This window comes from Numenius arquata, chromosome Z (genome assembly GCF_964106895.1).
Source record: "Numenius arquata chromosome Z, bNumArq3.hap1.1, whole genome shotgun sequence".
In the NCBI taxonomy this organism is placed as follows: Eukaryota; Metazoa; Chordata; class Aves; order Charadriiformes; family Scolopacidae; genus Numenius; species Numenius arquata.
This window is the reverse complement of record NC_133616.1, coordinates 38,823,175-38,845,698: the sequence shown is the minus strand read 5'-3', so window position 1 is coordinate 38,845,698 and position 22,524 is coordinate 38,823,175. Positions and strand designations below refer to the sequence as shown.

At 42.8% G+C, this 22,524-nt stretch overlaps 1 protein-coding gene across 1 annotated transcript in view; it reads right to left on the bottom strand.

Moving 5' to 3' along the window:
• The window catches only part of TRPM6 (transient receptor potential cation channel subfamily M member 6), an 88,497-nt gene extending 66,594 nt beyond the window's left edge, over positions 1-21,903 (bottom strand). Inside the window, exons 1-3 of the mRNA XM_074166354.1 lie at positions 21,874-21,903; positions 3,712-3,791; positions 2,841-2,879 (exon numbers count right to left, since the gene is read on the bottom strand). Coding sequence (XP_074022455.1) covers positions 2,841-2,879; positions 3,712-3,791; positions 21,874-21,903 — 149 coding nt within the window. The remainder of the gene's footprint in view (positions 1-2,840; positions 2,880-3,711; positions 3,792-21,873) is intronic.
• Positions 21,904-22,524: the final 621 nt, after the last annotated feature.

The window sequence follows — 22,524 nt, the reverse complement described above, 5'->3', positions numbered from 1 at the left end:
GCCCACTCTCACCCCCTGGCTGAGCATGCTCTGGGCAGCGGCTGGGACTGGAGACCTCCCCAGGTCCCTGTCAGCCTAAGTTATCCCGTGATCCTATGAATATATCACATGCACTGATTCAAAGCATCTTTGCAATGACTTTACCTTCTTTGCCTCACTAAACTACTAGTGATGGAGGGAGCAATGTCAGAAACATAAAAGCAGACTCCTGGAAAAGTCCTGCTTCGAGCAACAAGGGGAAACCTGGTGGGTCAACACTGAGGTGAAAGTAACTGCAGTGGCCAGATTTTGTGGTTTAGGCCAAACTGGGGCAAATAACAAAATTATCTGACCTTGTTTGTTATAGCAGTAAGTATAAAAAAGAGTTTATAACAAGCTTATAAAAAGCATGTTCCTTGGCATGAAATATAAACATTGGTCTTATCACTCTAAGAGTGAACAGTTTTCTGCATAATATGCTGTTAATGTCAGAGAGTTAGAAGAGGCCTAGCTAAGAAGTAAAATTACTGAACAGAAAGTTGGTTCTATTTTACCTCAAACTTGGACACCAGATTACAAAATCCAGTGCCCTAGTAGGCAGCACTTTAGAGACTCTATCCAAAAAATATGCCTAAAAGGTCAGACATAGAGACAACCTGTGAGAACATCTCAGATGTGTAAAGATGCAGGTGTTCGGCACCACTTTCCTGAATATTCTTGCAGTGAGATCAGCGTAGGTGCTGTCTGGGATGTGTTTATGAGCACTGTACTAAAAAGTAGACAGTGGCCATTTCAACACACCAGGGAAGCACAGACAAAGGTGCCAATATGTTACTCATATTTGATTAGCAACTACTAAATGGAGTTATTCTATTTAGTACTAGCAAATAGTTGCATAACCTACTCATAAACTGTTTGCACACCTTGGAAGTTCGTTGCAAGTAAGAAATCATTAACACATTTCATTTGCCTACAATATTAGGTCAAATTATAGTAGGCATCAAGTACATTCACATCATTTTTGGACTGTTGTGGAAAATTACAGATCTCAGGAAGCCTAAAACCTGTTTCAATGCTGATCTAATAAATGCAATATAACCAGCTATAACACTCATGTGAAAATCATTTCCACTTGTTAGGAACACAAAAATTCTCCTAGAAGACAGCACTGTTTACATATTAAGATACACAAGAAGACAAGAACAGTTAACATTTGAGAAAATGCACTTGTAAGATAATGGCTGGCTACTGAAATGAACATCAGACACCCATACACATTCCACATATACAAATATGACAAATAGGACTCACATAAACTTAAACAACATGAAAATGCTCAACAAAAAGTGAAAGAAACAGCTACAAGATTAAAAAAATCCACAAAGGTATGGGATGTATTTACAAAGGTGAAAGAAAAAAACAAACCCACCCTGTGGGGTGCTCATTTCCAGTTTCTCTTCCTCTCTCTCCCATTGTAGTATTCACATCCATGCAGCTAAACTGTGTTTGATTTAGGAGGCTGATTTGGTGGAAAACTAATCTTGGTTTGGTTTTCCATTCCCTCAGGTTAATTTTCATACCAATGAGCTTCCCAGACCAAATAACAACATGGTCACTCTGCGGGGTGGAGGGGGAGAACTGCAGAACTGCTGTAGTCTCTATGTAGACTGAATTAAACTACCATATTTTGAAGAACAAGTTAACTTTGGTTTAGACATCCACCTGGGTACCCACCTGCAGGCTAGCAGGAAGCACTAAAATCCTCCAGAGCACCTGCAAAAATCTGTGAATCTCTATTCTTCTGCTCTGAAGCAAAATAAATACAGAACCATTTCCTCAGAGGGAGATGTCCCTTTCTGTACAGATGCCACACAGATTATTTGCCTTACTTAAAAAGCCAACACCGTTCTGTATATCAGCCCTTTTCAGTGATCTGACTTCAAGGAGTAATTTATTTGCTTTTTGAAAAACGTGGCTTTTGATTCACAAAATATTAGAAGGAAAATAAAATGTGAAACAGTGAAAAAGCAAATAATCATATTCATGCTGGTGACAGGACAGTTAGCACCAGTTTGCTAGTCATTAGTTATCAGAAACTCTTTGTTTTCTGTTGCTTCAGCCTTCAGAAGCCTTTAACACAAAACAAATGCCAAGGAAAGTTATTATTTTTTTTCCAAAAACTGATAATTTATTATGATACAGTATGGAAACCTGTTTGGGAAAACCAGCTGAACAACAAATGTTGGGTGGAAGGCAACTAATTAATACAAGTCACAAAATACTAGCTCCCTGAAAAACCCACACATGAGTTAAAAGCATCAAAGTGATGTAATTTTTGTTGGTCACCTTCTCAAAAGCAGGGACTCAGAATGCCCACTGCAGAGTATGAAAAAATCTTCAGAAAACCTATCATCAGGAATGTTTCAACTACTCTCTTTGTTCTCCCTTTCTTTTGTTTTTCCCCTTTCCATAATTCTTACTGTTCTCCATTGCTTTCGTCTTATTCTCTTTCATATCACCCAGGATATAGCTGGAACTGTCTCCCATTTAAAGGCACATTTCTGCCTTTCATTCCTTAGGAGAAGATTAAGACAAACTCACCCACGGAAAGTATTTGCCTAAAGTCTCCTATTGCAAATAAATTAAAGGTTATCATACAATTTACCCAGATATATGCTAAACATTCTCCGGCACGCCCCCAGAAAGGCTGCTCTGACAATACATAAGGAAGGCTATTTTTGCTGTCATTACTTTCTTGACTAGAAATGCCCACCACTAAAAATTATATCATTATAAACATTATATCATTATAAAAAATATATTATTATAAAAATCACAGATAAATATTTATGCACTCCTACCTGATTAAATTCTGGCACACCTGGCATCCTGCAGGACACCTGTGATAAAAAATGGATAATTAATTCATGCTTGTATGAAAGAAAACATCTGTAATGGTATTCATAAATACTGATTCACCTGTGAAAAAATTCTCATCAACAGCATTAAAGACTGTTATTCTGTGCTCACCCCTGGAAGGTGTACTGGGTAATTTCAGTGGTCCATTTGGCACTTTACACCTCAGACTACATGTCAAATCTGCATTTCATAGATGAGTTATCTATCTTATCTACTCTACATTATCCATGTATTCAAACAATATGATCAAAATTACAAGTTTATATCCTCAGAATGTGATCTCACTGAGTTTATTTAGGCAACACTGTCCACTAGATACACAATCTGGAATGCCAAATTATCTTTGCCTTCTCATGTCCTAAAACGCAGGTTGAGGATTTGATCTTTTCCTTACTCCTTTCACACTCTACATCCTGAGCAGAAACCTCCATCTCACAGAAGACTATGATCAGCAGCAGGCATTATTCTAAGGAAAGGAAAAATGGTGGAACAGGATTAAGAATTCCTGTGCAGCAGTAACTCCATGTAACTCAATCTCTCAGTTGGATGCCACACCACAGTTTTGGTTATTGGACTGAGAGCAACACATCTAAGAAGCCTAGGGAGGTCAGTTGTTGCCAATGCCTCATTCGAATGAACGGCTGCATTTATATCATATTGGTGACAGTACCTACAACAACTCATAAACAGCAGCAATCGCCAACTGAGGCATTGCAAAACTGCAAAGAACTTCATCCAAGCTACACACAACACCCATTAAAAAATCTTCTGATTCTTTCTAAATGTAACAGAAAGTGAAATTCATTGTTTTACCTGTGAGGATCTTTTGAACTGGGAATGATGTGTGCACATTCTCTTTTACTGAAGACCTCTTCGATCCAAGATTTGGGGGACTGAAAAGACATTTGAAAAATTGCATTCCTCAACTTAAGAGCATGATGCCAAAAATTGCACTTTAATGTCTAAATGGCTGTATACGCATAACACATAAACCAGAATCATTCCCATCATGTTAGATGAAACCCAACACTAAACTGAAGCTACAGCTCTGAGCAGCCCTAGCCCTTCACCCCCAAGCTTTACACAGCTGCACAGAAAGATCAAAATCAAAATTTATTCCCACCCCTCACTAATAAATACAAAAATTATTTAGAGGATCAGTCAAACACATGTACAATGGAGGAACTGGTAAGGATGAATCAGAACGGCTCAAAGGACTGTACTTACGTTCTGCCAGAAGACTAGCAAATGGCAATCCTACTAACGCTGCAAGTGTCCAAAATGGCAAGATTTTCTTTTTACTGGAAAGAGATGGTTGATTCCTTCTTTTCCTTAACAGAGTTAATAACAGATTCATCCTGGTTAGAGGTTTGCTGAACTAGGACTACAGCGAAATGCAAAAGCAGAGAGTAAAGACTAGACCTAGCACTTATACTGTACATTAGGTGGGATTTTTCCACTGGCCTCCTGGGACACTGTGGACACTGTCTCAGTGAAGCCTGTTGCAGCCAAGTAACTGTGGTACGCAGATTTTTTTCAAAGAGTCTCACTGGAAGTCTTTGAACCTCTTTCTCTTCAGGTCTATCAGGATCAAATTCCCTCAAAGGAATGATAGTTTTTGGATGCTGAACTTTGAAAATTCTGGGACTGAAGTTAGTAAGCACTGGAAGCAAAGAATTTTATTTATTTTTTTTGTCATCAAAGGAACTACCCACACAATGAAACACACAATGGACAGATATTTTATCATAAAGAGTAAATACAATTATACCAACCGTTATTCTCTCATTATTTCTCATGTTCATCTCACTGTCTATCTTGGGGATCAATGAGGAGCCAACCAAGAGCTTATGGGTCAGGACTAAGGGGAGGGGAGAGGAGGGGAGGGAAGGGGAGAGGAAGGGAGGAGAGGGGAGGGGAGGGGAGGTGATGTTGCAGTGGGGATCTGCTACAGGCCACCCGACCAGGAAGATCAAGCGGATGAGGCCCTCTGTAGACAGACAGGAGCAATCTCACATTCCCAAGACTTGGTCCTCAGGGGGAACCAGGCCAGGGGAACTCCAACCACTTGATATTTGTTGGAGGGACAACACAGCAGGGCATAAACAATCCAGGAGGCTCCTGGAACGCATCAATGATAACTTCCTTCTCCAAGTGACAGAGGAACCAGTGAGGAGAGGTATCATGCTGGACCTTGTTCTCACCAACAAGGAGGGGCTGGTGGAGAATGTGAAGATCAAGGGCAGTCTTGGCTGCGGTGACCATGAAATGGTGGAGTTCAAGATCTTTAGGGCAGCGAGGAGGGAGCACAGTAAGCTTGCTACCCTGGAATTCAGGAGAGCAGACTTTGGCCCCTTCAGTGATCTGCTTGGTAGGGTACGGTGGGATAAAGCCCTCGAAGGAAGAGAGGCCCAAGAAAGCTGGTTAATATTCAAGGATCACCTCCTCCTAGCTCAGGAGTGATGCATCCCAACACAGAGGAAGTCAGGCAAAAATGCCAGGAGGCCTGCATGGATGAACAAGGAACTCCTGGAGAAACTCAAACTCAAACTCAAACTCAAAAAGGAAGCCTACAGAGGGTGGAATAAAGGACGGGTAGCCTGGGAGGAATACAGAGAAATTGTCCTAGCAACCAGCGATCAGGTTAGAAGAGCTAAAACTCTGTTAGAATTAATCTAGCCAGGAATGTCAAGGGCAACACGAAAGGCTTCTACAGGTATGTTGCTGATAAAAGGAAGACTAGGGAAAATGTGGATCCTCTCTGGAAGGACACAGGAGATATGGTCAGCAGGGTTATGGACAAGGCTGAGGTGCTCAACAACTTTTTTGCCTCGGTCTTCACTGGCAAGTGCTCTAGCTACACCACCCAAGCTGCAGAAGGCAAAGGCAGGGACTGGGAGAATGAGGAACTGCCCACTGCAGGAGAAGACCAGATTTGAGACCATCTGAGGAACCTGAAGGTGCACAAATCCATGGGACCTGATGAGATGCACCCGCAGGTCCTGAGGAAACTGGTGGATGCAGATGCTAGGCCACTATCCATCATATCTGAGAAGTTGTGACAGTCTGGTGAAGTTCCCACTGACTGGAAAAAAGGAAAACATAACCCCCATTTTTAAAAGGGAAAAAAAGGAAGACCCAGGGAACTACAGGCTGATCAGTCTCACCTCTGTACCCAGCAAGATCATGGAGCAGATCCTTCTGAAAAATTATGCTAAGGCACATGGAAAATAAGGAGGTGATTGGTGACAGCCAACATGGCTTCATTAAAGCCAAATTGTGCCTGACAAATTTGGTAGCCTTCTACGACAGCATTACAGCATTGGTGGATAAGGGAAGGGCAACTGACATCATCTACTGTGATTTGTGCAGTTTTTGATACTCTCCCACACAACATCCTCATTTCTAAATTGGAGAGACATGGATTTGATGGATGGAGCACTTGGTGGTTAAGGACGGTCACAGTGGCACAAGAGGGTCTTGTTTTATGGTTAGGGATACAAAGCAAACAGTAATCAAATAATAAACATTGACTCCTTATTCCCTCCTCTTGTTTAAAGGCAATTGTTCCTCTGCAAAATGTCTACCCTGGAAAATTTCATATGGTTAGTACTAGTCTCCATTCTTATTTGAAAATAATTCAGTTCATGAGTATGCCATTTATTCAACTTATTAGGAGTATTTGCTGGGAGCCTTCTATGGATGGAGTTCACCAATAATTCTTATAAAGCAGAATACCTCTCTTTTATCTCCTGAATGAAATTATGAATAAAGCAGACCCATCTGATGTTTTTTTTACTTCAGCTTCACATCCCTACATACCCCCACATAATCTCCCAGCTAGTCAAACAGTTATGGAGGGCCACAAGCTACCTGAGTGAACTATCGGCTTGTCTGCAGGTGGGGGACCCAACTTCCACCAAGACTAATGGGAGTCCTACCTTTGGCTTTAATGTGCTCTGAAACAGGTCCCCTCTAACAAAGATGAAAGAGATCATTAAAAAGCAGTTTGCTGGTATTGGTGAGTATGTGTATTCTTCTGGGAGCAACTAATTGAACTGCTTCTGGTTCAGCTTTGAATGAAAGAGTAACAGCGTGGAAGATCCTCAGGGCTGGACAGTGCACTGGCATGAAAGAAAGTTATCTTAGAAAGAGACCTACTGAAGACAAAGTGCAAAAATTAAATCCAAAGAAACAGTGGGGGAAAAAAAAAACCTTGGAAACAGTGAAGCAAATTTCATTACCTGAGGGCAGGCACACACTGCTCTCAAAAACCTTTCAGTAGTTTTCTCATTAGTAATCAGTATTGTTTCATGCTTCTTAAACCACTTTATTCTAGTTGTTTGAGCTACCAAGCAGAACAGTGAAATGTTTCTAATATTACAATACCATGGGATTCTGATTTTTCCAAAACCCATTACTATTTCTGGTAATCAGTTTTCAACCAAAACTAGGGAACAAAAAATCTTTTTATGTTATGGGATAAGAATGAACTTTACTAAACTTCTCATTAACAGGAAAGGGTGTGACAGAATAACCAAGAGGCTGACGAGCGTTACAGCATTTGCTGAGACAACATGCTCAGCCTTGTGAGAGAACAACAACCAGCTGCTGACACTGAAGTTTAGTAAGAGGACTAGCAGTTCAAAGTCATTCTGAGCAAGCTGTTGGCATCTCAGTCTCAGGTAGCTTCCCTTGAGCTACTTTTCCTCCCACGTGACATATTCTGGAAATCAAGTGTTATCTGGGTATCTTTCCAGGTTTGAAGGCCAGCACTGGAGATATACAGCCCAGCGTAACAGGGAAACATCACATCAGCACCGGGACCAACAGCAAAACATGCTGCCAGCTGAGCAAGGCACTGGTACTCAGCTAATCCATATGTGAATACACTTGGAAACAGTATCCACAAAGCTGAGTGTTCCTCATCATAAAGTTACATGATGCAAGATAAAACACAAATCAATAATTTTAAAGAGGGGAGAGGTCATCTGGTAGACAACAGCAGTTTGGTGTGGTTATTTCAAACCAAAATAGAATTTACAGTCCTCAGCAATGGCAATACACTGTGAGAGTTCAAGTTGCAACATCTAATATGGGAGATGAAAAGGCTCCCTGTCTACTATCAGCTTTTTGAACACCTAAGTTGTCTGCTAAAAAACATACCTTGTTTTATGAAATTCTCTTTTTTTCAGATTGGATAAGGACAAAAATATCAATGCTTAAAATTCTGGACGCTTTATGTATCCTTTTTCAATGTGGTCCAAAAGCACCTGTGCTTTTCTGCAACTGGGGCAGTGAGGGCAGCCACCAACACAGGCCACAGCTGATCAGGCCACTCTAGTCACAATGGGTCAGACTCAAGGTCCAACAAAGCCAATGGAAAAAAACCCAAAACTATAGCTTCGCATCACATGCCATGAATCTAACTTACTGTGGAGGTCACTGACAAAATTCCCGTTTATTTCAGATGAACAAGATCACCATGAAATTTATTTGAATCTCAAAGCACCAAGGATGAACCTCCCTCAGTGGCATAGACTCCCCTAGCACAACACTCATCTCAGTAAACTCCACATCAGGATTCGCAGTTAATAGGACTGAAAATAACATTTCAAACTGCAATTGATACAACACTGGAAGTTTTCATCCTGCCCTGCAAAGAAACATAGTATCTTCCCATCCAGGTATTTCAACATTAATCTTTGCTTATTTACATAAAGAGTTTGCCTGAGCGTTGCCTTTGCTGCGCTCTTTCACCTCCTTGCTTCTTGTACTTTTCACATTTTAAAAAGCAGTACTTAGGTAGAATATCATCTGTACCTGGTCCTGATGAAGCCTGTAACTTTAACATTTATTTTCATCTCAAATGATAAAAATGTGAATATAGCAAAAAAACATTGTTTGCAAAGTCCACCATTTTTTTCTTTAATGAAGTTCCTGAACAGATGGTACTACTTAAAAATATATATATTGACATTTCAGTCAACCATAGGAAAAAAATAAAATATAAGACTGTATCACTATATTTCATCTTGTGAAGCACAAATTTCAAAACTGAAACACTGTGAGAAGCAATACATTTACCATTCTTGTTAATTTTATGTAAGGTGAAATCTTCACTTAGTATGTAAAATTTACACCATAACAATACATTCATTTCTTAATTTAAGGCTTTACTTGGTTTCTAAGCTAATTGTAAAATCAGGAAAAGGGTTTTAAACCTTCATGCTTTTTACAGTCATCCATAAGTTCAGGGCTGGGCAAGTAAAAATGAAAAGAGGAGACTTCTAACTGCTGTTTGTTTGTTCTAGGTTCCAAGCTTTGTAAAAGACCTCTGTAACACGTAACATGATCTCCTTCCATAAAACTCTGGTTAACATTTCAAAACTGTAGTCATTTCATTAAACTTCAACTACATATTAAAATTTCTCCCATCACTACAGTGAGGTACACACACCTCAGCCAGCATCAACCCATATTCTTTCTACCACCAAAACCTAAAGGTGACAAAAATACACCTACATGCTTCTTTTGACTGGCAAATTTCTGTTCTGATATACAGAAGACCCGAAGCCAAGTTTATATTGTAATTTTCCTTCCAGAAAGTCCTGAGACCTTTGTTTGGGAGTTTTGCCTTCTCATTTCTCGCCAGTCTGAGGATTAGGATTGCTGCTTATACTTCCCCGCCACAGAAGAGGCTTTGGAGATTTCTAGACTGATTTAGTCAATGGAGTGGCAAGAGTTTGGCTCTGACATTTAAGGCACATGAGTAGTTTTTAGAAAATTGCTTTTAATCACTTCTCTAATATCTTTAATGTCCGAGATCCTTGCGTAATATGGTATTAAAGGGACATCGTCAGGTCAAATTTGGTTAAACATAAGTAATGTTCAAAAATTAAGGTTTCGAGAAGTAGAGAAAGATATCAGAGCATAAAATTTAGAGAAACACCTGCACCACGAATGTCTTTAAAATCCTTGCTGATGGGGAGTGAGAGCAGACAAAACCTAAAACCACAGCCTAGAACAGAGGTAATCTCTCCGCCAAAATCCAGGGGTGCCACCAGCGAGGTGCGTGACCGTGCCACTGTCCCGCATGGGTGACCGAGCAGGAACACAGCGCTTGGCTCACCCTTCTCAGAGGTCGGGGCGACGTCTCCCTGCGATCATCCGCTGTACTGGCGCCCGCACTGATTTTACTACCCATCCAGTGCAAACGCGTGAATGCTCCAATTTTTGCTGCTGCTTTCTTCTGCCCCAGCCCACCCCACCCCCTCGGAAGGGACTTGCCAGAGTCAAAGCCTTTTGATGCACTGCACCAATTAAACACTGATAAGTAGGGGCTAATGTCCTGCTCCGGAATTATGCTTTACTAAACCAAGATCTGCAAGAAACATTCAGCCCCTTCAAGACGAGACAATAAGCACTGTTCATTGGTTGAGTACCAAACTCAGGGAAACTAGGTTACACTGCCAATACTTATCAACAAATTTTTAGTACCATTAGCTGTACTTATGTCCCCTTTGGGGTGAAAGGCATAGATACACACAATTTCTAATGAAACCGCATGGCACTCCACACACTGCTCAGTTCCCTGCAAAAGGAAATTAAGAGGCACACACCTCTGTGTCAGAACAATTTCATTCATTACTGAAATATAACCATTTATTGGACAAAACAGCAGCAACTGCCTTTACTGACACATGGTAGATCCATCCAGACAGGGGCAGGTAATGTGAAATCATATGACTAGCCAGTTTAAGTAACAGGTTAGTTCATTTAGGCAAAGTACAGTTGTGCAGGAACCTAGCCAGAACAATCAAATTATAAGTCGCTTACTGAAACTGCAACAAATTTGTACTGATAACAGAGAGCAAAAAATTTGTCTTGTGTCTTAGCCAAAACACTACTTCAAGAGCTGAACAGTGCTGCTAAGCGCTGTTAACTCAGCTCTGCACACACTGACTGTGTACTGAATACACTACACACAACCTCTTTCTTATGTCACTTCTCGAGAATTTGGGGTTTCCTAAAGATCTTAACTATTGGAGCCACTATTTTTGTATTGCTGAGCAGGCTTGGCAGATTCTTAGGAAAAAAAAATGTAGTTACACATCCTATAACTCTTTTTCCAGATAAAAAATTATTTGTTACTGTCAAAATTATTAGATGAAAGCAAATACTCATAAATAGCAACAGATAATCCTGGGGCTAATAGATTTGCCACAGGACTCCAGTATACTGATATAGTGCCTGTAAAGAACCTTTACTGCTGATGGCAAGAAACAGAAATACCCAAAAAATCCAAAACTGATTTTCAGTGCCTGGGAAGGAGGGATACACCATCTTCAGGTGGAAGCAGACCTGTGAGAAGTCAGTGCAGTGCAGCGTGTGACCAACACTTACTCAAACACACAATGAAAGGAGGGAAAGAACTTCCCCTTATTATAGCCACTGCAAGAATTCAGCCTCTGTATTCAGCAGAGTGTGCTAAAACATTTTAAACCCTTTTAAAAATTAACTACACATACAGCAAGTCACTTGAAAGAACACTAGACACCTGAAATGCGGCCAGAGTTCTTGTAAGCTAACAGTCAAGACTATTTCACAAGAGTTCAGCCTATAAGCACGTTGGTATCTCTTGAACCCTTACCCCTGGAAACTCTTCCTGAGCTATAAAAGCTAAGGTGGACTCACAGGTGTCATCATCTTATCAATAATAATTCTTCAGTGAAAAACAGGACTTCAGCAGTATTTCTGCATCCCATGGCAACTAGTAAATTACTGCCAGCATTAAAGAGATTTCCAACTTAACAGGCTGTCTTGCATAAGCTTTTCAGGGCAGGAACTTTCTGGTTCAGCATCCATTACATGCACGCTTATAGTATGAAGTAATATAACAACTGATTGTAAAAAAGAACACCTCTGGGGATCTACATAGGGCAGAAGTGCATTGTAAAACTCCAGCGTCATATGCAATAAAATATGAACCCAATGTGAGGTTTTCAAGAAACTCTCAGGTCTTCTAATATTTCCTTGTGTTCAGGCTACCCTGTCAGAGGACAGCAGCCTGGCTTTGTAACACAGACATGCTGTGGTTCCCCTCACCTCCATCACTACAGTACATCAGGACATCTGTTACTAACTAGCATCTTTTGCTTTCCCAATCTTTCTTACCTACTTCTTTGCCCAAGCGTTCAGGACTCTACACATCTGTGGAAATACTGCATTATAAGTAATTGAATTTGCAAGAAAATTTTAATCACCACATTTCAAAAAGACTTACAAAGATATTGTGCAAATAATTTCATTTGAATGCTTCCACTGTTGTGCACCAATTCACCATGCCAAATTATAAAACAACTATCAGTTAATCCCAAAGTGCCTTTGCAGGCAGACTGCAGATTCAATAGCACTGAAAAGTTGCTCTATTTTCCCCTTTTGAAGATAACATATCATTTCAGGTCACAGAAGAATTTCTGTGATTATTTCCTGGTAATTAATTCAAACACATCCACTGTAAACATATCCTCAGATCTTCACAGAGACACTACCTACACTAACGGAAGTCACCTGCTAGCAGGGCAAACACAGACTAAAGTCAGAGAGGGATAACAGAACTTGTTAAAAATCTTCAGTCATACTGAAGAGAGATTTTAGATTATTTTCCTTAGCACAAATGGAGCATGTCAGCTTCTCAGAAATAAATAAATTCAGCCTTCAACCAACAGCATGCTATGGCATTTTCTTTCACATCTAATCAACTGCACTTAAAAGCTAAGTGTGTATGCCTAAGTGCTTTTCTGGACTGGGGCCAGAAGGCTCATAAAAATGTTTCCAATATTTGGATCCCAAACTTAGCCAATAAAAGGAAAACCCTTTGACTTCAATGTGCTTTCCAAAATCTTGCTTGTGATCTCAGAGTAGACCATGCAACACAACTGGCAGAGTATTTCTGAACACAAACACCAGTGGGATCGTGACAACAAAATGCAGGAAATACTAAATACAAAATTCTCCCCTTGTCAAAGAATCTCCAGCTCGATGCCTGGAGTACAGAGCTAGCCAGTGGATGGAAAGCTCAGCCCGGGCTGAAAGAATAGGCCTTTAATTAATTTATTACTTTTTCAGTTTATTAACTTATTAGGTTGATTTAATCAATTAAGCCTTTCTGCTATCCCTGAACGTGTAATGTTTTGGAAAAACACATCAAATAGCACTGCCCGAAGAGCGTGCCCAGCTCAGGGTGCAGGTGCTCGTGGAGGGTCCCCTTGTTTGCAGCTGGAGGGTCGGAGCAGAGTCTCCTGTCCCCCTGCACAGCCCGTGCCGCTGGACTCGAGGGGGAAGGCCACAGAGGCCCTTACTTTAACATTTCTGCCAACAGCCCAGGCTTTTGCAAATGAGCTAAACATAAGAAATCTCAAATCACAATTTATCTTCCTCAGCCCTATCCTTGAAACAGGGCTCAAAAAACATTGCTAAAAATCCTATATTGGTATTAGACACCTGCAAATCACTGAAGAAGAGGCCTCTGGGACCATTCCCCAACTGAAACTGACAAACAGGACGTGAAACGCAATTCGGCCTTCCGCCTAGAATAGGCCCTTTTAAAATCCACTACTCCAGAAGCACAGCAATTACTGAAAAAGTTTGGATCTGGCTGTTTCATAACTGTGGCCCATACATGTGATGAAAAAATCTGTGCCCAAAGCTTATGTCAACAACCTTGCTAGAAGTCAACACTTGTCCTACATTGCCAGCATTAAAATATGATATAATACCACATATCATCTCCTCTTACAAAGCAAATTCAATGGTCAGCAAAAGATGTGGATTATAGAAGAACCAAGTCATACACAAAGATACAGAAAGACATCTTCTAAGGACTGTAATTAAGGGAAAACAGTCCAAATTGCAGAATAAATTGTAAGACACAAAAAATTTGTGGCAAACAAGAGCAGGCACCAGTAATAGAGTAAGAAATGGCAAATTAATCCAAATTATATTTGCAAATTATTATAAATACTTAAATATAAAAATGGTCTTATTTTACTGCATCTCTTTTGGAGACAAAAATTGCAGGGCTTCCTGAATGAACAAGCCTGCCTGTCTCACCAACAGTATTTTGGAGTCAGTAGTACCATTCATATGCCAAAGAAAATCAAGCATTTGGTCTTCTTTTATGAACTAATGCAATATAATCAGAAAATCCCACCAATTCAAGGCAAGTTACATGTCCCGTTTGAGATGATCTTGTTGCAAGTTATTTTAAAGAAGTGAAAATCGAGGCAGCCATAAGAAAATGATGCTTCAGGTGTATTATTCAGAGGGTCAATACAGTGCTTCAAGTATTGCTCAGATTTCCACTTCAGGATCAGTGGAAGCCAGCGCTGCTTCTTTCTCCAGTGCTTGGTGTTAGCAGACAGGTAATCAACTTGCTATTTTTGGCACTGGGTCTCATCTACCTGGCACTGAGTGATCACACAGGTCAATCACCCAGTGCTGTTACAAACGCATTCCTCCATCAAAGGACTCAAAATTATACAGAACAAAGCTCTTCCCAGTTTAAACCAGGAGGAGGAAGAGAAGAACATTACCTGCTGGTAAATTTCAGAGCTTTGTTTGTTTTATATTTTCACAACAGGAGGATTAATATTGACTAGAGAGGTGGCTCTCTGAAGACAGGATATATCTGAAGTCTCTAAAATGGAAAACAAAGGCAGTTTGCAAAATTCAGCTGGAGGAAGCATGAAGGGCCCTATTACGTCACAGCTTGATAGTGATCTGCATTAAACTGTAATACTATAAAGCGTAAAGGATGTGAGGGACCCACACAGCTCACCTCTGGAGCCACATGACTGTTGACTGTCCCCCCTGACAGCACTGCTCTTTTTGCTCCATTGCTTGTCACACACTGTAATAAAATCTTCATGGGCTTGACAGCTGCGTACAGCAGCCCTCACACAGACTGCAATACAGGCAGACTGTCACAGGACTGAAATTCCATTTTCCAAAGTGAGAGGGAGCACAGAGGGATGATTTCTGAGGAGGCTGAAAGTATGGTCCCACCTGTTTATTTCCCACATGGCCACAGCTCACCACCTTCCTCGGCTCTGCCCACCCCACCACCTTGCAAAATAAAATAAAAAATAAAAATAAGAATAAAAATAAAAATAAAAATAAAAATAAAAATAAAAATAAAAATAAAAATTAAAATTAAAATTAAAATTAAAAAAATAAAAATAAAAGCTTTCTTTTTGCGGTGCTGTCTTGTTTTCAAATGTAAGTCACACCATTAACCCACCAAATGCCACAGACCCACAAACACCCGCCTGAGCCCAGCTGGAGGAAGAGCCAGCCATCACCTGGGAGCAGCCACTGTGGACAGAAATGTCCTCCTGCCCCTTTGCTATGGAGGCCACCTGAGCACACCCTCGGGCTCTCCACCAGGTCTGTCCATGCCTTCAGCCTCCCGTCCCAGGACACAGCCTGCAACGCCAGCCTTATCACCTGGTTAGTTGCCCTGGAGGTTGCAACAGCAGCCAAAGGGACCACCAGAAGCTTGGGTTTCCCCAGGGCCGGGCAGCAAGGAGCAGCTGGGCTGCAGGGGATGGCTTGGCAGCCGTCGTCATTGCCCTCCCAGCACTGAGACGGGATGCGACTCCTGGCCCCAAACCACGTTAGGCTGCTCCATTCTGCTGCAGGCTCCTCTTTCCTGGGGTGGCAGCCCCAGATCCCACCCAGCCTGCCAGGAGCACTCCCTGCTCACCAAGCCCCATGGCTGCCTCTGTGTTGGGGCAGCCTCATGAGTAGTGCTGGCACGACGAGGGGTGCAGGAAGGGCCGGAGCAGGGGCAAGGAGGGAGCTGCAAGCTCGCTGAGAGAGCTGGGGTCACCTGCCACCACCACCCAGCCTTTCCAAAATGCTTGTTAGCCAGCAGGGAGAGGGATGGATGTATTTCATCGGCACTTGGGGTGTACTGCTAGAAGGTCCTCTACCCCTCTTTAGGTGTTAAACTGCTAATATAACGTAAACAAATGCAGTAGTTTATAGCAGTCGGACTGTGATGAAACTTGAGACTGTCCCACCCCAGCCAGCCTGGCGAAAAATTTATACCCACAGTCAGACCACAGCAATACAGCCGAACTCAACTGGCACTACAGTCACAACAGGCTACCAGCCCTTCATGGCTGTGACTAAGCCCCTCATCACCTCTGTGCAATCTCTAGCACTACATGGCAACTAGGAAACCACTTTTATAATGAAAACATGTTATTATTTGACACCACGGGGCTGGCACCAAGGCACAGCCACGGCTGTTTACCAAGTTCCAGACCATTACACCTGAAACCACCAAAGGCTGGGAGGCGAGCGTCTGCCCCATCACAGTTCCTCCATGAAGTTTCACCATTACTGACAATGCTGAAGAGGGATGAACTCAAATCTCATCACTGAGACACAATAATTAGGAAAAAACAGAACCACCCATTTTATTAGCAACCCACGGACATTTGATTTGGAAACAGCGAGGACAAGATCTCACACCACCAATGGGTTTTAAAAATCCCTTTTTTTGACTTGCATTTTTCAACGTGCAGCACAACAGTGCCCAGCTTCTGTGCAGGTGAAAAAGAACTGCAGGAAACCCCAGATATTTTTTTAAGATGCCTCCTTCTGTTCCCGTACGATGGACAGAGGGAACCGGACAACTCAGGACAGCGTGTACCAGCAACTGCACTACAGCAGAGATGCAAAGCAACGCCAGCCCCAAGGGAAGGGTGAAGACAAGTCCTGAATACATCCTGCCTTTCTTGCAGCTTAAGCACTTTGATTAGAGCTATGTCCCCTCAAAAGGGCCTCTTTTCTTTCAGGACTGGCAGAAGGCGCGAGCAGCTCTCAAAGACTGAGGTAAAATGTTAAAGAGATGAGAAAGGAAAGCAAAAGAACTGGTAATTCAAAGCATACAGAGTGGATCACAAGGGTTCAACTAGGATGCGTGTTACGCAGAAATATGTTTAGGTATTACAAGAATCAGGGACGCTTTACACAACAGCTGAGAGAGCCAGTCGGAAAACAACACCGAGGAAAGATCAAACCTTGCTAAATCATGGCCACCTCAGCTTCCTGTTGCACTGTGAATGGCCTGAAGAGCTTCCAACTCATTAGTGCAATTCTCAAAAAATTGGATTACCCAGCTTGGACTTACCACCTCCCCGGATAACACCTGAAAGCCTATAGATTGGCCTGCTGAGGGACACATGCGGGGGACCCACAGCATGTGTTTCAGCTGAGGTGGTGCTACTGAGTGAAAAATAAATTTAAGATTAACTGAGCTATGAAAAGGCAGGATGAAGGAGTAACTTACTTAGGAATATAAGAGGGGTTGGAGTAAATGATCTCCAGAGGTCCCTTCCAACCCCATATCATTCTGTGATTCTGTGAAAAGAAGTAGGAAGAGCATTGCACATAATTCACATAGAATTTTTCCCCAGGAAGGTTCCATTCAGCTTCAGCAGATGTAACCAGGTTAGATCCACACTGATGGACACTGTAGATGGGATACAGGAGTCCAACATGGTCTGTGCCATCCTATTTGCAATACCAGTGATGTTCAGAGTTACGCTGATAGCAACATGAAGGGACTGACCGTCTCTTCTCACTGCTGCAGCCTTCCCCTGACATTCTATCCTGTACTGCAACCCCACTTTGAAGACAATACCATAAATCGAGGACAACTCTGGCCCCATGACCATTAAAACCTGTTTTCTGTTATCTCTGGGCACCCGCCATTGTGGCTATGCAGAGGCGAATAAGAACTCCTTGGGATGACAGGGGAGTGACATGCTGAAGCTGCCCGGCCCCTGAGGTTCTCCACAAACAAAGCTGCCACGATGTACACACAGTTTCACTGGTCCCACAGGGACCTACGCTCTTACGTGGCAACAACATTTTTGAAAAATGGGACGTAGGCACATTAATTGTTTAGATGTTTTTGAAAATGTTACCTGCAGCCCAGGAGTGGAGCACTGCGCGCTCTGCACAACTGCGTGCATGCATGGACAGGCAGATGTTTACTGAGTCCTCATTTTCCTTTACGAGCTGCAGAAATTTTAAATTCGCCTACCTTCTGTTCTTTTAAAATTGCTACCAGACATTTTACCTTCCACTTTGGTGGTCACAAATGGGAAGGGAGGGGAGAGGGGGAAGGAGGTATCAATTATTTTACCTGCTCCCTGTCCCTATGACAACAACAACAAAGTGTAGGTGGAGCTCAGAGAAAAATGCCTCTCTGGTATGGTTCTGTACGAACCGTATGTTTTCTTCCTGATACTGGTGGTTACTTCCAAGGACAGCGTACTTCAGCACATTCACTATTGGGTAACTTCTGTGCCCCTGACCTTATAACAGCCAAGAAAAGCTCCGGCATTGCTCCCTTATCAGGCCACAAAACAATTAAGGAAACTTAAGTTCCTATTTGTTGCTTATCATGTTTTTTAATACTACTATATAAGCCTGTTCCTACTTGAAATAAGGTTGTTAAGGCATAATAGAAACTTACCAAAGAAAAGTCTATAAACTGATTTCACAACTTCAGAGCATATTTTTCACTTAAAAAACCCAATGATGATGCTTCCTTAAACTCATTTTAGCCTCATACCAGTATGAGTTATAGGTTATACTGCAGTTCCCGTGGGAGGTCCAAAATAACACTAGATCTCCAAAAACTGGCCACTTCATTTTGGTACCAAGAAAAGGAGTTTGTGGTTTAACTTCGGGTGTTCACAACTTAAAACACCAGCTCATTTTTTCTTAAGCATACAAGCAGATACTGTGTATTTTGAAAATTATATTCATAAACAGAAATACTCACAAAGAATATTCCACTGTAAACATATTTCTTATCAGCGAGGATATGAGAAATGGATACATTAGATATGTTGCTACAGCATGATCTGTGTGAAATACCATCCAGTCTCACAATTTTATCTACAGTAGCAGAGCTCTGTTCTTAAAACCCCAACATCTGCATCAAACACGTTTCATCTTTAAATTTAAAAAAAATAATAATTTGTCAGCATCATGGCAAAAAGAAGTGAATATTTACTAGAGCTAGAGGCACTTTTCCTACATGTTACATCTAACTGTTGTAAACCTCATGGCATTCAAATAGCACTACCACAAAATCACTGTGCGATGTCCTGCTTGTAGCGTGGGCAACGCTTTCTGCTGGAAGCCTTTCATGGTCAACAGAATATAAGCAGATGTGCATGTATATAAAAAGCACTCAAGTGCACACCTGCAAAAGCACAGTGGGGAATAATCAGCACTGACACCAGAACATCAAATCACGGACAAATCATCCCCCTGTAGCCTAAGCTTTCCTCTCTGCCGTCAGTCCAACAGATCTGCTCTCTTCCCAAGTCGCCCGGACTTCCAGGTGAAGCCTGATGCCATTTACTGACGTGCTCAACCACCACTCGTGACACGGCGGGCACCGTGTATACCACTGGAAAGCGAAGAGGGTAGCTCGGTGCCCGCGCTCGGGGGAGCCGGCAGCCCCATCACCCGCCCCGTAGGGAGACGCCTCTCCCTCAGGCCCAGGGGACTTTGGCCCGGACGAGGACGAAGACGATCGCCCCGAACAACTCCTCCCGCTCCTCCAGCAGTTCCCCTCTGCGGGGCGTTTGGCAGCCCGACCCCCCTCCGCGCCCCTTCTCCGCACCTCCCTCACCTGCGGCTCCGCGGGTTCGCGGCCGCCCCGGCGGGCTCGGCGCTGGGCGGGCCGGGGTCGCCGCTCCTCCGCCGCCGCGCAGCGTTCGCGGGGCGGGTGCCGCCAGCCGCCCCCTCGCCAGTCCCGGCCGCCGCGGCAAACGGAGCCCAGCTGCGAGAGGAGCACGTCCCGCCAGGCCGCCATGCCCGCCGGCGATCCTTGTCCCGCGGCGGCGGGGCGGACGGGCGGCGCCTCCGCGGGGCGCGGCGGCTCCCGGCGCGCCGTCCTTTACCCCCGGCTTTTTAGTTATTTATTTGCTCGGTTGTTGTTTGGGATTTTTTCCCCCCAATATTGGAAGGTGGACGGCGCGGCGAGGCGAGCTGTTCCAAGAGGGGACAGGCGGGTGCCGGCTCCCGGGGAGCCCCGCAGCACCCTGCGGAGGCGCTCCCCCCATCCCGGGCCCAGCGGTGCTTTGCTTCCACCCTGCTAAGTTCTTCATCACGTCGAGAAACCGGATCACAAGTACCCCGACCTCGGCATACGGTTTTTGGCTCGGGTTTCTCGGCATCTCTGCTCCCCCTCTAAAGCCCGAGGATTTTTCCTGGTCATTTTTGAGGGTGGTGTGAAAATACATTCAGGGTTTAAGTTAAGGTTCTAGCACTCATGATGAACCTAACAGGAAGGCCCAAAACGTTCTCTCTTGAAGGCTTGAATCATATGTAATCAACACATTATTGCAAAGCAAAAGGTGAAAAAAGAAACAGTAACGGGGTTACAGCTCATGGTGATGAACAACTCGTGTACAAGAAAACCAGTATGTGATCAGTGTATTAATTAAAATCTTCATAAAGTGATGAAATTTGGATATGAACTCAAACTTTTGAATACTCAGGTTCTTGATCTTCCTATTCTTCTTCACACACCTTTTGTATCACTTTTTCCACACTGGCAAAGAAAACCCGAAGGAGGAACCTCAACAGCCCTTCAGCAGTTGTCACCGCCTGCTGCAGGGTTGGAGCTTCTGAACACACTGAGGACCTCAGCCATCGGAACAAAACAAACACCTGCAGCAGTTACGGCTGGCTGTACCCAGTGTGGACTAACACAGCACACATACACCATTCTCCCTTTATTCTGAGTCTCATTTTGTTTCTAGTCTTCTGTATTTACTCCAACTTGTCTCTCAAACATTGCTTTTCTTTCAGTCTCTTTTCTTTTGTCCCAGACTTACCCTCTTATCTACTCCAACTTCCAGTTCTTTGGTTTCTCTGTCCTGCTCTCTTATCTGCTTTGTGCCCCCCTTTTTCTTCCTTTATTTTGCTGGTTTCAGTTGTGCCACTGTATTGCCTATGAGCTCAAATGTCTGGTTGCTTCTCAGTTTTATTTCCCATCCGCTACTCTTTCTACATGTTTCTCCCATTTTGTCTCCATTTCTAATTTTCTTGCCCAGACAAATCTTATCTTCCTCCAGGGTGCCCAGCTTTCTCTCCTCTCCAGGAGCAGAGCCTCTCAGAGCACCAGGGAGAAGATACTCCCGCTGTCAGGTCAAGCACCCAGGCTCAGCAGCACCCCGAAAATCAGAGCAGAAAAGCCTGCTCAGCCCTGGGGTGGTCTCAGGGCCTTTTGAAACATCACCTTAAAACTTTGCAGTGGTTTCACATAAACTCTTCTTTCAAAGACAAGGAGGATAAGAAAACTGCTTCCGGTCCTCTTCCATTTATGTTTATAAATAAAATAAAGAAATGTTCCTTTAGTAAGACATAGCAGTCACTGTTACCAGGCCCACTCCTCATATGAATCTGAACCCTTTAAGAAACCTGAAAACACTGGTATCTCAGCATATGCAGGTGCTCTGGTTTGACTGGAACATAGCTACGTGTACATATTCCTCTGACTGCAAGAATTTTCTGAATTCCAAATTTCTGCCCTTTCTGTCTAAGTTGTGCATCTTCGTTCAGTCACAAGAAACTCTCAGCCTTCCCTGGAATCAAGAGTCATCATTTGTAAGCTAATATGAGGACCTAAAAATCTGTTCTGCAAAGCCATATAAACCAATTCTCAAACTGCAAATTCTCACACCCAATTCCCCAGCACTTCACTGATATGAAAACGCATGTGCTGCATTTTATGACAGACATTTTAGTAGTTCAAAGTCCACTCATTGGGTGTACTCCTCACCGGGTTATCTTTAGAAATCAGAACTGCTGAGATGTCATCTCCTGCAGTCCTACTACAGAGTATCAATCCTATTTCTACAGACTTACCTTAAGATCAGCACTGTCTTGCTTCTCCATCCTTTATGCTTCTTTTTTCGTAAGTCCTATATTCCCAGTGTCTAAGCTGTCACTTCAAAAGCAGTGCAGCCAGCTCAATTCTCGGATGCCCGTTAGAAACAATGCTTCGTACCTCCTGCTTTTCATGTCCTAAGTAAGTGAAATGCAGACATGTCAAAGTATGACCGCATTAATTCTTGCATAACCTTTCACTGTTTTCAAAGTCCAAAAATCTCCTACCAAAAGGCAATCATAAAGGAGAATAATACACTATACAGAAAGTTTTACCAAAACAGGAATGGCTTTGTTTCTGTTGTTTCCATGGGGTGCCTGCAGAGGCACAAGCATCCAAATACCCACTCTGGTCTGTTAGAGCATACCTCCTATCCAGCAAGTATATTAAGATGGTTTTTTCCATCAACCGTGTTTAATCAGGCAGGATCTATTAAAGGAGTGTCCGGATTTTGGAATGAAAAAGCCAGAACTAATCTACATCTTATGCACTAGAGGGAACTCCCAGTTTCATTGTTTCATCATCTCCACACTGAAGACACTGAGTTTCGTAAGACTATCTACAAACTTTTACCTTTGCCTTAGTGCCCTAACCGATCTTCAAGAACTGATGAAGCAGCTGAGAGAGGA